The sequence below is a fragment of the Pyricularia grisea genome (genome assembly GCF_004355905.1).
Source record: "Pyricularia grisea strain NI907 chromosome Unknown Pyricularia_grisea_NI907_Scaffold_2, whole genome shotgun sequence".
Taxonomy (NCBI): Eukaryota; Fungi; Ascomycota; class Sordariomycetes; order Magnaporthales; family Pyriculariaceae; genus Pyricularia; species Pyricularia grisea.
Genome location: NW_022156717.1, coordinates 2,985,843 through 2,998,239, shown reverse-complemented (window position 1 = coordinate 2,998,239; position 12,397 = coordinate 2,985,843). Strand labels below are relative to the sequence as shown.

Below are 12,397 nucleotides of genomic sequence, written 5' to 3'. Positions count from 1 at the left end.
AAACAAGAAAGGCAGGTAGGTAAAGCCACAATTGGCACGAACTCGGGCTCAGTTGTTTTAAACCCCAGCAAAAAAAAAAAATCGACTACATACCTACCTAGTCAAGCTTGTCAAGCTTGTCAAGCTAGTAGAAATAGGTACCCAGGAACGCTTGCAATGTGAGGTTGAGATCAGCAGCACGCTGGGCCTGACCTCTACGGTATAGTGACGATAGGTGGGACCAGGACGACAGTAGTGTCAAACTTTGACTTCCATGTTTCAATTTTGACCCATACCTCTCCATCTCTCTATTCCTCAACAATTGTCTCCGCTCAGAAACCTTCACCCGTCATGATAGTTCTTCCCGCGCCGTACCAGAGTCTTCCAGCCCGGAGATCTAGACCACGCTCCTGCCCTACGAGCCACTCGCCCACGAAACCCATTCGCTCGTCTTGGTTTTCCCAGACCTCAGCAGCCAGCCACGCGTTGATCTCGTCGATCTTTTGCACCCACCGCTCGCGGGCGTCCGGGGTAGCGTGGTCCTCCTGCGTCAAGTAGCGGCCAAGCGTGATGTGAGCCGACGGGACGACGTAACGCGACCCGACCTCGATGCCGGCGTCCGTACGGACAATATCCCAAACGTCCCGTCGCAGGTGGTGGTATGAGTAGCCGTCATCGAGCCTGCCGTCATCCCCACGGTTGGAGACCGTCGCCGAGTCGGACGACACCAGCGGCTCGCCAGCAGCCGGCACGAACGACAAGGCCACTCCGGCAAGGTCATAGGCAATCATTGGTTTCACCACCCTGGAACGATGGGTGTAAGAGTAGTTGACCAGCTTGCCCGTCGTCGGGCGAATAGTTGCCACTAGCGCCGATATCTCGTCAGGCGTGCGCGAGTGAGCTATCTCCATGGCGGTCATGTGCATCCTATGCGTGGGCATAAGCCACAGATCTGGTGAAATGTACGGTTCAGCCGCACGGTCTAATGTATGTTTCTAGTCGTATTTTACCCCGCTCAAAATAGGTACTTAGGTAGGTAGCTAATACCCGTAGAGCAGTTTTGCTTTCACTTACTCGGTGCGGCTTGCTTCAACAAGTGTTGTAGGTGGCTGGCGAGCTCTAGAACGTGACCCGGCGGCCTGGCCCATAGTACGAGACAATTTCGGGGATCTTGGAACCCGGGTTCTAGCGTCGGATCTTCAAGCCGCATGAGAATCGGGTCTGTAATAACTTCATTGAAGCCGACCAGGAACTTTTGTTTCTGCTGCTCGTTCCTCGCGGTGCGGTGCGTCGAGTATAAGTTCTGTATCTCGACCTCCCTGCCGTCGCACGCTTTGATCAATGCATTATAGGGGTTCTCTCCGGGCTGCAGAACTATTCCGGACAGGTCTTCGAGTTTGTTCCTCGAGTCGGCGGTTACCAACATGGTGGCTGCGTTTCGATTATTTTGCAGTTCAAGTGAGTAATTTGTGTCTCGTAAGGACACATCGTGTTGAAAGGACCTAGTCTACATCGTCCTCTAGGCCAAGTTCAGCTCAGGTGGATCTGTGGAGGGGTTTGTTTGGTGTGTTTTGAGCTGAGGGGTCTGCCAAGCGCCTTCCCATGAGGTTAGGATGCGCCGGATATAATCTTTTATGACCGGCATTTTTGCAGGCGTATGCCAGCGTAAGTCTAGACGGCAGACAATTATTTTTTAATTCCGGTTTTTCTTCTTTTCTTTTTTCAACCTTATTGCAGAAAAGAAAAGGAAGAGAATATCTCCTGTCTATACTGCGCTATAATTGTATAGTTCCTGGCAAGTGTTTTAGTTGGACAATCTTATGTAAATTGTCGATAGTTTGTGAAAGGACTTCAGTGTTCAGTATGATCCAGAGACCACCCTGTGATCAGGTCGTCAATTTGCTACTCGGACACCAGGAAACGCTGCTTCAAAGTCTCGCGCCACCACTGCGAGGCGTCCAGAGACCCGGCGGTTTCGATGGCATGTGTACAGATACTGCCTGCTGCAGCGCCGATGTCTCCCCGACCTTGTCATCGTGAACATATACAACCTCTTGACAGTCCTCGACCGCAACGCCATTGGCGAACTGCGTCACGAAGAAATCGACACATGTCCCTTCCGGTCCCAATGCAACCATGGGCGCATGCCAAGTTCCGGCCCCGTAAGTCACGGCCTGGCTGCCCGTCGCGATGAAGGCCTGGAGTCGACAGAGATCGGGCAGGCCCCTACCAGGATGGGTCCACGACGATCCGGACGACGAGGGCACCGGCAGGCCCTCGTCCGCAGCACCCGCCCGTAAGCTGGGCGCAACGATGACGAGGTACCTCACGTCGGACCCATCGCGGGACATCGGCGTGAAGGTCTGCGTGGTAAAGGGGTGCCTCTCCAGCACTTGGATGGGAAACCCGGCGTCGTCGATCTTTCGAGCCGCGCACACAAAGACGTTGACCACGGCGACGCCAGGCTCGCGACTCGGCGCCTGCGGGTACAGGTTCAGTGGCCGCGTCGGGTGCTGATACTTGATGGCGAAGCCCTGGTTCGCCCCCACCGGATTATGTGGTGCATCGTGGCCGGCGGGTGTGAAGTCTGACGGATGGAGGTCTGGCCGTGGATTCTGCACCACGTCGCCGAACGGGGCAAATGCCGCCGCAGTTAGCGGGACGGCGACGACTTCCCGAGGGGCAGTTTTGTTGTCAAGCCTTAGGGTGATCGGCATGACGATGTCTGAGCTTTTTCTGCCGTATTTGAGTTAAATAGTGAGAGATCTGCCAATTCTATTGGAGAAGTACTTGGCAGGTCGGCGCCAAAACAATAGGCAACCAACCTGTAACTCCGACACCGCCCGGAGATCTGATTGCGGATGGAGACGCATGGATTAGAATGTGGGTCCGTGCTCGGAAGCATAGCCGACCTTTTATCAAACCCAATCGCAAGTCAATTCTCAGGACCCCCAAAGTGGGCGCATCTCTTGCTGCGTAGCATTTCGTTGGACAAACCAACGCTTACCACTCCATTATGGTAGTCTTGGCCAAGCCAGGCTGACGAATTGACAGCTCCAAAGACAAATTCCTCCCGCGTACTCCGTACAGTTATTCAACCCCTACATTACCGGCTAACCGGATTCGGGACCATGCAGGACTTTGATCTTTCTCGCCCCTTGCAGCATTTGCTGCTCCGAGAATTACTCGCTACCTGGCCTGCCTGTCAGACGCAGGCAGGAGTGAGCATCATCGTCACTCGCGTGGCCATTCTATACCCTCCTTGCCTCCCAAAAGTATCCCCCCTGGTGCCTTGCAGTGCCAATCCCGCGCTGCTACTCAGGGGGCGCTGTCGCATCTTGCCGCCCCTCACATCCAGCGGCAGTTTACTTCTTTCAGCCTGACCTGCTGGGCACTTGACAGAGAATAAATTCGTCGTCATCGGTTGCTTCATGCTTGACTCTTGTCACTTTCTGACCTGTGGATTGTTTTTCTTTGTCTGTGGCGGGGGACATGTTCTATGAGCTTTCTTGCTTGTAGACGCTGATGCTTCTAGCATTACTTCTTCTTTCCGTCGGTTATAATTGCCTTTTGTCAACTTCTTTCAACCTTCTTTGGCTCAATGATTTATTGCCAAGAAGTTTTGCCATACACACTCAGTTCAGCGGAAAACCGAATTAATAGAGGGAGGCTGCGACGAGATTCAAATGTACGAACCCACGCCCGGTTTCACTTGAGGGACCAAAAGCAATACCAAGGGTTTGCTGGCAAAAAGGTGTCGGTGAGATCGAGATAAGCACCGGACACATACAGAATACAATCGCGCACACGGGGCAAAGTCTCCGGCTCTCATTTGGCACTAGACTAGTCGACAGCTTGCTCAACCAGTCTTCCGAAGCACAGGGTCGCAAAAGCCATGGCGCCTCTCCACAGCGAAACCCAGCAACTTTACCGCCGCGATGCCTCGTCTTCGGCAGAGGTGCCTCTATGGGCATTCATCATCATGACATTGTGGGCACTTGCCCTGATGGTGTTTGTTGGCTTTATATTGTGGCGTCCTGCGCTTTTGCTGCGCGAGCTCAACCTTCGGCCGCAGGAGGACAAGTCGGACGAGTGGCGATATCTCGAACCACTTAACGATACTGACCGTCGGCAATCACGGATTCGTCGTGTCTTCAGCATGAGGTCCAACATCAACCGGTGGCGTAACGGTGTGCAACCAGGCAGGCAAAGCATCGCAATGAGCATACAAGAAGGAGAGCCATCGGATTATAATTATGCCCCGGCTTCGGCAAGACCTGTGTCTCAAATGCAACGGATTACAGAGGATGAGCAGCAGGATGATTCTGGAACCACGCAGGAGTCAGAGCGACACACGACCCAGAAGAAGGAAACCGACAAAAGGAACAATGGCACACCCCTGGAAGAAACTCCACCAAAGGTTCTCAGCAGCTCAGGGCTGACATAGAAAACAACATTGGTCATGTGTTCCTATGTATTTAGCAGGAAGCACCGAATATAAAATTGGAACAATTTACCGTGTAGTTGAAGTCTCATAGAAATGAAATTTCGCAAGATGTAAAATGGTCTGCGTTGCCAAAGAATTGTCGATCAATATGAGGGACGACCAAAGAACCTTCAATCGGGTACAAAATCACCGTTCTTTGGATGGACGGTAAGCTTAAATATGGTTTAGTATGGATGTTGGTTTGGTCGGTATTAAGTCTGAACTCCCATGAAGATAAATGGTAAAAAAATCCGCCTTGTCTCGGAAAGCAACTTGGCTGAGGCTTTGCGAACGCGCAAGCTTGGTCGGTCGCGGTACCAAGTTGTTTTTCAACGGAACCGGGAAGGGTTGGGGGGTGTTCCCTGGCGCCGTGACAACCGGTAATGTGGTTTGGGGAAGACATGGGGAGGGGTTTATCCGTTGATGGGTGCAACGATTCGTCAATCAATTCCAGAACATGTACTCAAATGAATGAGACACACTGGTCAAAATGGGCAATTAGTCAGATAGTCAGATGCAGATGTCAACTTCAGATCAGGTTCTGGGTCGAACCGCACGTTCATCGCAAGGCGATTGAGTGGCACAGCGCACAGGGTGGTGCAGCCGTTAGACAGGCAAACAGGTACCAGTTAGCCTAACCACGTCTCTGCCTGGCCTGTTAGTTGGCCGGGTCTGGCTGTGCATACCCGTATATGTCTGTCTGTTCCTTTGTTGCCCCGTTAATGAACAGAATTCATTCCAGTTAATCCAAGTGTGTGTATGCAGCCAAGACCATCTCATCATTTCGTTTACAGATGGCAGATGTTAGTGTAAAGGTTTGGGTGGCAATAGAAACACTAACAAATGCGCCATCTATTTACCTAGAACAACAACATTCTTATTCTTGCCCAATTCTGCCCGAAGCTAAACAGCTAAACCCTCGCCCCAAGCCTCAATGGATCGTCATTCTAGATACCTTAAACAATCGCAAGCCAGCCTGTCAGTGGCACCACTAATCTCCATGACAAGACCATCAACTTTCAATGAATCACGTAACCTTCCGGGGTCTTTCGTGTTGCATTTGTCGTGGTACGTAGTATACAATCTGGATGTAGTATATTAAAGTTTCAGTCCTGAGCTCCCGGTCTAAGATTGAAACAACTTCAGAGACAACTACCAGATTGACCAACAAAAAAAAACCCCCCCCAGTCAAGTCAAGCCAGAAATTCCTCAAGCTACCCCAGCAAGCCCAGGAGTCTGCACCTACATTTCGCTATTTCATTATATCACAAAACCCTTACTTGTTGTACCTTGAACTCTCCCCTTCTAGCTCCGTCTATGATTCTGCACTAACAACAAACACTGCACTTGTCGCCCGAAAAGGCACCTTCCTCCCCGCTACCTAACCACTACTTCCTAACTAGAGCTAGAGCTAGTTCAAGTGTGGACTTCCCTTTGCTCTACGGTAGACTAGGGCAACTACCTTACCCATCCAAAGCCACGTTGGGCAATCATTCGACTGTCTTCTCGAAGGGAAGGCACGCGCCAAGACAAGCTGGATAAACATGTAGCACTCGTCGCTGTCGATCAACGAGCGCCCGGGCATTTTCTTCTCTTACTTTTGCTCAAGGGAGAACCTTATCAGCTCTCCACTCTGAACCTTGAGGCCTTCTCAGGTACCTAGGTAGGTAGTTTATCGACGCATTCGGCCTCTTAGAGTAAGGTTTCTGTCTACGCAGTGCTTTGTTTCCACAACCATCTGCTTTCACGCCACGGTCATCATTCATTCATTCATTGAACCCTTCGACTCGGCCAACCTCTTATACGACAACAAAGAGCATTTATCGTCAACATTCCGGGGGTATGAGGACTGGACGACTTCTCGCGGCCACTCTAGGAGATCCCTGGCCTCTCTAGACCGCCACGACTGCAGATATCTTCAGCCACCCGTACAAAACCCATCTCTGGGGAAAACCTGTGCAGCTTTGTTTCTATCCCTCCTACTCCATCATACGAGGCTCCTGTTCGAATCCAAGATGGTCACAATACCTCACAAGCTCGTGCCGCGGGCAGACACGTCTTCCTCCTCGCGCGAGGCGCCTTATATCGCATTGATAATACCGGCGTCTGTGTTCATACTCCTGGGAATATGCATCGCCCTCCGCAGCACTGTGAAGCGTCGAGTTGCCAAACATGGCGAGCGCTCACTCGAACTTTGGCCATGGAGCTGGCTCAGTGCTTGTGTGGGCGGTACACGACACCCTCGTGCTCACTCGTGGGAGATCAGCGTCTCGTCGCCTACAGGGCTCCCCCGCGAAATGCGGCAGAGAGCAGCGCCGCCACCCCCACCAGCGCCTTCGCAACAAAAGCAACCAGGCCATAAAGAGCGGTCAAGGCCGACCAGAAACATGTGGGAGACAGTGGGAGCCGATCACTACCGGCCCAAGGACAAACCCAGCAATCGTATCAGCAAGTCCACCAGCATCTCCAGTACAGTTGCTAGTGACAATGATGTTTCTCCACACCAAGGGCCGTCAAAGTCCACGATCACCAAGCCAGAGCCCGCTAGGATAAAGGGGGACGCATCGTCCGAGCGCTCAAGTCGTGGCAGTCTCGACCAGGGCGATGATATCAGCAGTACGCGCACGAAAAAGTATGGGAGGCAGCTGGCTGGGCCACCGGTGCTGCAACTTCCTGCCGAGTTTGGCCGCTCGGGAAGCAGCTGGGAGATTGACACTAAGAAACTGTAGGGGTCCCTGAAAAAATCGCCTTATATTGACGATGTGTATATGGTGAAATAGAGCTGACTGAGACGTGGAACTCACTTCAGCTTTCCTCCGACTACATGATACCGTTTCTAGTCTTTGAAGGCTACAATCACACTCCTTTTGAACCGATCAAAATCGGGCTTCACCAATGCGAGAACTCTTACCGAACATTTCTCGTCTGCTTCGTTCAGGTCCTGGATTTCCCGTGGCCACCACGTCAGATATCTATGAAAAAAAGGAACACCAATAAGAGGTAAGTTCCTGTTCTCTATTCACAAAGCCTACCTTAGATATGTCTTTTTTTTTGGACATCGGATTGACAGAGGTGATACAACGATTAGTCCAAAGTCTGGTATAGTGAATCATTACTGTCCGAGCTTTAGCTTTTGGATCTATGAATGCTTGTTTCTACGAGCCAAATACCCTCGTTACCTTGAAGAGGATTATCCTTTCAGGCTATCCAACCGGGGACCCGCTTCATTTTGGAAATCATTCCGTCACTCGAAGAGTGTATTAGTGGTTTACTCGCAAAGCTTAGGCGATCGCGATTGGCATAATCACCAAGAAGCCATAAAAACGCTTACTAGTGTGACATAAGTACCGGCACGGGGGTGTCATATGAACTGCATACACAATGAAGACGTTTCTTATGCCATGTTTTGGGAAGAATGTATGATGGCAGTGCTGAATCAGAGGTTTTTTTTTGGTCGGGACCCAATGGTCCTTTGTGGGTTATTCACAACATAGCGATAAATTAAGGTCAAAATGGCCAAGATGTTTCCAAAGTTGCTTGGGCTAAAAGGGAATGTTCACCTGAGCATGTCGCGATCTTGTATAAGGCCGGTGGCTTGCTGGGAGAGAAATAGCTTGTATTACGCCGACAACCAGGAAAGCGAGTGACACAATATGATCTTGATTATGAATTCGATTGTTAAGCTGGATGTTACATTGCGTCTAATTCACATTAAGATTTTTTCCCACTTCTCTTTTCTTCCCTGGGTATTATTACTGTTATTTCATCGCACCGGTTTCCCGGAATTATGGCCAAATTTCCAAACACCTCGCTGCAAATGCTTGACAAAAGAAAGATATCATTAAGGAAAAGAACACACTTAGATGAGGATATCGGAAGCCAAAAAAGAAATCCATGCTAACAGCCTAGATCAGCGAGAACAAGAGAAAAAAAAAGATATATCAACAGACAGCCTCCACTAGGATAAGCGGCGTCTTTTTGGGTTTTGCCCGTTTGGGCTCACATATTCTGACCCGCGACCATACTCTCACACACCAGGCTCCAGCTTGACGACAACAACCCCTTCACCGCAAGTAGCAGCAGCAGCAGCAGCAGCAGCAGCACCCGACGGACCAGCACGCTGCAGCAGCCACGCCTGGAGTCTCAAGGCACCGTGGAGCGCTGCGCTCGCGGCGGCCCAGTCATCCAGAGCCATCTGCACGCCCCAGATGGTAAAGAGGCTCTTTGCGAGGCGGTCGTGCGGGGTGCCGCGGGCCGACGGGGCGAGCGCCGCAAGCACCCAGCCGAACACGCCCAGGATGCGCCTCCACCGGGCCAGCGGCACGCGGCGAATGGCCGTCCACAGCTGCGCGAGGTCTTGGGGCCCAATCATTCCGAACGGAGTCGAGGTCGTGGTGGCGGCCGCTGCCCGGCAGTATACGAGGGCCGTCTGCCGCACGACCTGGTAGATAAAGTCGGACGGCGGGTCGGTGGGTGGCTCGGATGCGAGCGTGGTCGCTGGTGCGGTCTGGCGTCTCGGCAGGCCTGGGACGCCAGCGCCGCTGCCTGTTGTGCTGCTGTATCCCTGCGTGGCTGGGTCTCTCTCTGGGGAGTGTTTGCGGTCCAGCTTTGCTCCCCTTGGGATGCTTGCGAAAAACGGGTGGCTGTCTGACTCTTGTGGGCTGCCGTCTCGGGGTATATCCGGATGCAAGCGTAAGATTCGGTCACGGGTCCAGGAGGCGGTGCTTTTGAGTTTGTTCAGCTCCGCCAGTGATGGCCTCGACGGCATTTCGAGGACCGTCGAGATGAGGAATCGCATGTCATCCAGGATGGACGCCGTGATGGGATGGAACCCGAGGGTGTCGGAACATGCCGAGAATGATGGCGAAGAAGCCACGAAGGGTGTGATGTAGGCTGCCTCGGACTGCTGGTTGGCACCTCCCAAAATGCCGTCTTCAAAGTTTTCAATACTCAGAAATGGGGGCTGCTCGAGCGAGAGAGCAATGACGGCATCCACCACCACTGCGAGCTTGCCAACAAGGCCATCCATGCCCAGGTTCTGGATGCCACCCCGAAGCCGAATCATCTCCCTGAGGCCTCGCAGATGGGCCTGTAGATCGTTGCTGGAGTCCCCCCAGTACCACTCGTTCAAGATCATCTGGATGACGGCCGCGATTGCTTCGTCGCTTGTCGAGTCAGTCGGCGATCTCAGTAACTCGTTCAACATCCGGATTGCTAGACCCTTGTGAGCTATAGCCACGGTCTTGTCGAGAGTACCCGTCTCGACGAGGAAGCACGAAGCGGTGTATATGGCGACTTGAGCGAGAAGAGGTGTGCGCACGCAGAACGGCATGCATAATTCGATGCGAGAGTTGGTAGTATCTTGGTTGTTGCCATCTAGGCATGATTTAAAACTGGAAGCCAGCTTCACAACTATAAAGAGGAACTTGTTGCATTAGTTTTGGCACTCACTTTCAAATGGTAGATACTAGCAGACCCTATGAGAGAACCTCATGAGCATACTACCCCGAAATCTTACAAGTTCTGAGCAACTCTGTGTGTTGCTGCGTAGGCGGTACTGGCAATGAGCTCAGCGCCTGGGTTGTCCCTCGTGGTTGTGGTGCAATGTTGAAGTCTCGGGCACGGGCGTCCAGCGCCAGGAGCCAAGTGACTGTGTCTTCAGTCCTCTCACGATCCCAGCTCGCGTCGATGGGGCGGTTAAAAGTGGTATGCCTGACCTGCAGCAAACCTGAAGCACCGTTTTCAGGCAGTGAATGAATCTCACAGTTGGCGCTACAGAGTCTTATGGAGGACTGTCGAGGAGATCCCGAGGTTGATGTCCAGGGCAGTGCTTCCCAACGCTCAGCACTCGGTAACTGTGTCAATATATCGGTTCCAGACCATTGTACTAGGTCCAGTGCCTCCAAGCCCGAACATTGCCTTTGATTCCATAGCTGCGTGGCATCTGGCTCACATCCTATCCACTCGTAGTTTGCTGATCTGACAGGCAAAAGAGGTTGCTGGTTGAGATTAAAGAAGTCAAGGTTCTCGTCCTGTATAATAGGGGAGCGGAATGGGTTGCTGCCATCTGTTGGTGTGATTGGGGAGTCTGAACCTCCCGCACGTCTATTTTTGTCCCGGAATATGACGAGGTCAGTCAACAACGACCCGGCAAACAAAAGTAAGAAAGCCAGGGGACATCAACGCACAGAAACACACCTAGTCGTAATGGGTTTGTACTCGCAAATAGGCTGTGGGAATCGCCTCGAACAGTTGCTACACGGCTGTGCTTGATTACACTGGTAGCAAAAGAGTTTGTGTTAGGTAATTGACTGTGTAACAGACTGATTTTTGATTGTCACCACCATGCCATAGCAACCCGGGAGTAGCTCAGCGTAGGTTGAAACGGTACGGTGGTCCGAATTTACACGTACCCGCTGCTTTCTTCGTCGACACTCGCTGCATGAGGTCGTTGTCCGCGGCAATCTAAGCTGCATAGCTCCGGACGAGAAGTATTCTGAACATTTTCTCGTCCAAGCCGACGAGCAAGCCAGAAAAAAAAGAACTGTTTCAAAGATGACCGTTGAAGAAACGGTAGGGCTGGGCGGATACCATGTGTTTATGTTAAAAAGGGCTAAAAGACGGGTAGCCTAGTCGGACTTGGCGGAAAAAAGGAACCAAGAAGTTTGTTGGGTCTGGTTTGAGTCTAGAACCGGCATAGGTCTAGTATAGGTAGGTAGGCACTGAGGTCCAACATGGTCAGCAACGAGCTCAGCACTGAACCCATGGGCCTCCAGCCAGCCTTTCTTTGTTGTTTGGTTCTTGGCGTGGGCCCAGGGGCTGTTGTACCCTCGAAGGATTTCGGGCACTTGTCAATGCGCATCTTTGTGCAAAATTATTCATGATGACTGACTGCTTGGTCTGCACGGGATCGAGTGGCGGATGAAGAATAATCGTCAAACACATAAACTGAAGCAGAAGATGACGAGTATGGCTGGGAAAGAGTCCCAAGGGCTGATCTGAAATTCAGACTGTCCCAAATTTTGACTTTCACTCCCTTTTCTTTTTCTTCACTCAGGTGACATGATGTGCGCCCTAGATGTGGTCAAAGACCTATTAGTTTTAGTCATTATATTGAATTGCCAGGCGTGAATCCCATTGACCAACATGACGACTCCTTACAGCGAGCAATGTGATATCAGACGCTGCTAAGATCATAACATCGTCTCAAGTCTTCTGAGGCCTCTGGCTACCTTCACTAGCATCGCATCCTTCGTCTCCCGCATGACCAAGCCATTTGTTATCCAAAGTTTGGTTATGGCGCAAGGCCAACTACAATGGCCTGCCCCCCAAAAAATGTATGGAGGTTGGAGTTTTGGGTCAAATGCTGTGTTGGTTGTGCTGCAAGAATTAAAACAGAACTAAAAAGTTCAAACATTGACTGATCAGGTTCCCAACGTTTACGCAGCCTGCCACAAACCTCGAGCTGTCAGTGAGTTTCCAAAACAAGACCAAGGTCGATTTCAGACGGTCCTAAAAAAAAAAAAAAAAAAAAAAAAAGGACCCCTGCATTTTACTCACTCGTTCCTGGAGGCCTGAGCATACGGGACGGTTTTAACGCTTCCCAGCTACCCGCTGAACGGTTCCTGCGGCTGAGAGGGGCCCAGAGCTGCTTTCCGCTGGCCCTTTGTACAACCGTGTGGTAATGCAGTGGGTATGCAGGCCGAGTTGAGAGCCTTGTTTCCAGACGCTAGCCTTGCGACAGCGGCAGGAGCGGACATATTCCACATGGCGAAAAAAATAAAGGCGCTTCTTCTCTTGATAAGCCTGTTTCAGACTATTTTAGTGGAAATAAGGTGGGACTAAGCAAAGGCCGACCCTGACACCCAACGGATTATGCAGGAGTTTAGCGGGCGAAACTAGATCGCCGGGAGCCTGAAGCCTTGGGTCTTT

The 12,397-nt window shown here is 51.6% G+C and overlaps 7 protein-coding genes across 7 annotated transcripts; 2 read left to right on the top strand and 5 right to left on the bottom strand.

The window, feature by feature from the left end:
• Positions 1-176: 176 nt before the first annotated feature.
• PgNI_03473 (uncharacterized protein) lies at positions 177-1,440 on the bottom strand. Its single transcript, XM_031123527.1, has 2 exons — positions 1,054-1,440; positions 177-931 (listed from the first exon to the last, which is right to left on the bottom strand). The coding sequence occupies exons 1-2, from the start codon at positions 1,403-1,405 to the stop codon at positions 312-314; spliced, it is 972 nt and encodes a 323-aa protein (XP_030984110.1). The 5' UTR covers positions 1,406-1,440; the 3' UTR covers positions 177-311.
• Positions 1,441-1,907: 467 nt separating this feature from the next.
• On the bottom strand, positions 1,908-2,696 carry PgNI_03472 (uncharacterized protein; the record flags this gene model as incomplete). Its single annotated transcript, XM_031123526.1, has 1 exon — positions 1,908-2,696. One exon carries the CDS (start codon positions 2,694-2,696, stop codon positions 1,908-1,910), a length of 789 nt encoding a protein of 262 aa, XP_030984111.1.
• A 1,178-nt stretch (positions 2,697-3,874) lies between these two features.
• Positions 3,875-4,426, top strand: PgNI_03471 (uncharacterized protein; the record flags this gene model as incomplete). Its single annotated transcript, XM_031123525.1, has 1 exon — positions 3,875-4,426. The coding sequence occupies one exon, from the start codon at positions 3,875-3,877 to the stop codon at positions 4,424-4,426; it is 552 nt and encodes a 183-aa protein (XP_030984112.1).
• Positions 4,224-4,763, bottom strand: PgNI_03470 (uncharacterized protein; the record flags this gene model as incomplete). The annotated part of the gene is made up of 2 exons (XM_031123524.1): positions 4,224-4,304; positions 4,497-4,763. A coding segment is annotated over one exon (252 nt), but the record flags the coding sequence as incomplete, so codon positions are not given.
• Positions 4,764-6,480: 1,717 nt separating this feature from the next.
• PgNI_03469 (uncharacterized protein) lies at positions 6,481-7,194 on the top strand (the record flags this gene model as incomplete). Its single annotated transcript, XM_031123523.1, has 1 exon — positions 6,481-7,194. The coding sequence occupies one exon, from the start codon at positions 6,481-6,483 to the stop codon at positions 7,192-7,194; it is 714 nt and encodes a 237-aa protein (XP_030985311.1).
• Positions 7,195-8,492: 1,298 nt separating this feature from the next.
• Positions 8,493-10,909, bottom strand: PgNI_03468 (uncharacterized protein; the record flags this gene model as incomplete). Its single annotated transcript, XM_031123522.1, has 3 exons — positions 8,493-9,877; positions 9,984-10,532; positions 10,879-10,909. 3 exons carry the CDS (start codon positions 10,907-10,909, stop codon positions 8,493-8,495), a joined length of 1,965 nt encoding a protein of 654 aa, XP_030985310.1.
• Positions 10,910-11,848: 939 nt separating this feature from the next.
• Positions 11,849-12,337, bottom strand: PgNI_03467 (uncharacterized protein). The gene is made up of 2 exons (XM_031123521.1): positions 12,026-12,337; positions 11,849-11,913 (listed from the first exon to the last, which is right to left on the bottom strand). The coding sequence occupies exon 1, from the start codon at positions 12,232-12,234 to the stop codon at positions 12,073-12,075; it is 162 nt and encodes a 53-aa protein (XP_030985319.1). The 5' UTR covers positions 12,235-12,337; the 3' UTR covers positions 11,849-11,913; positions 12,026-12,072.
• Between the last annotated feature and the right edge of the window lie 60 nt (positions 12,338-12,397).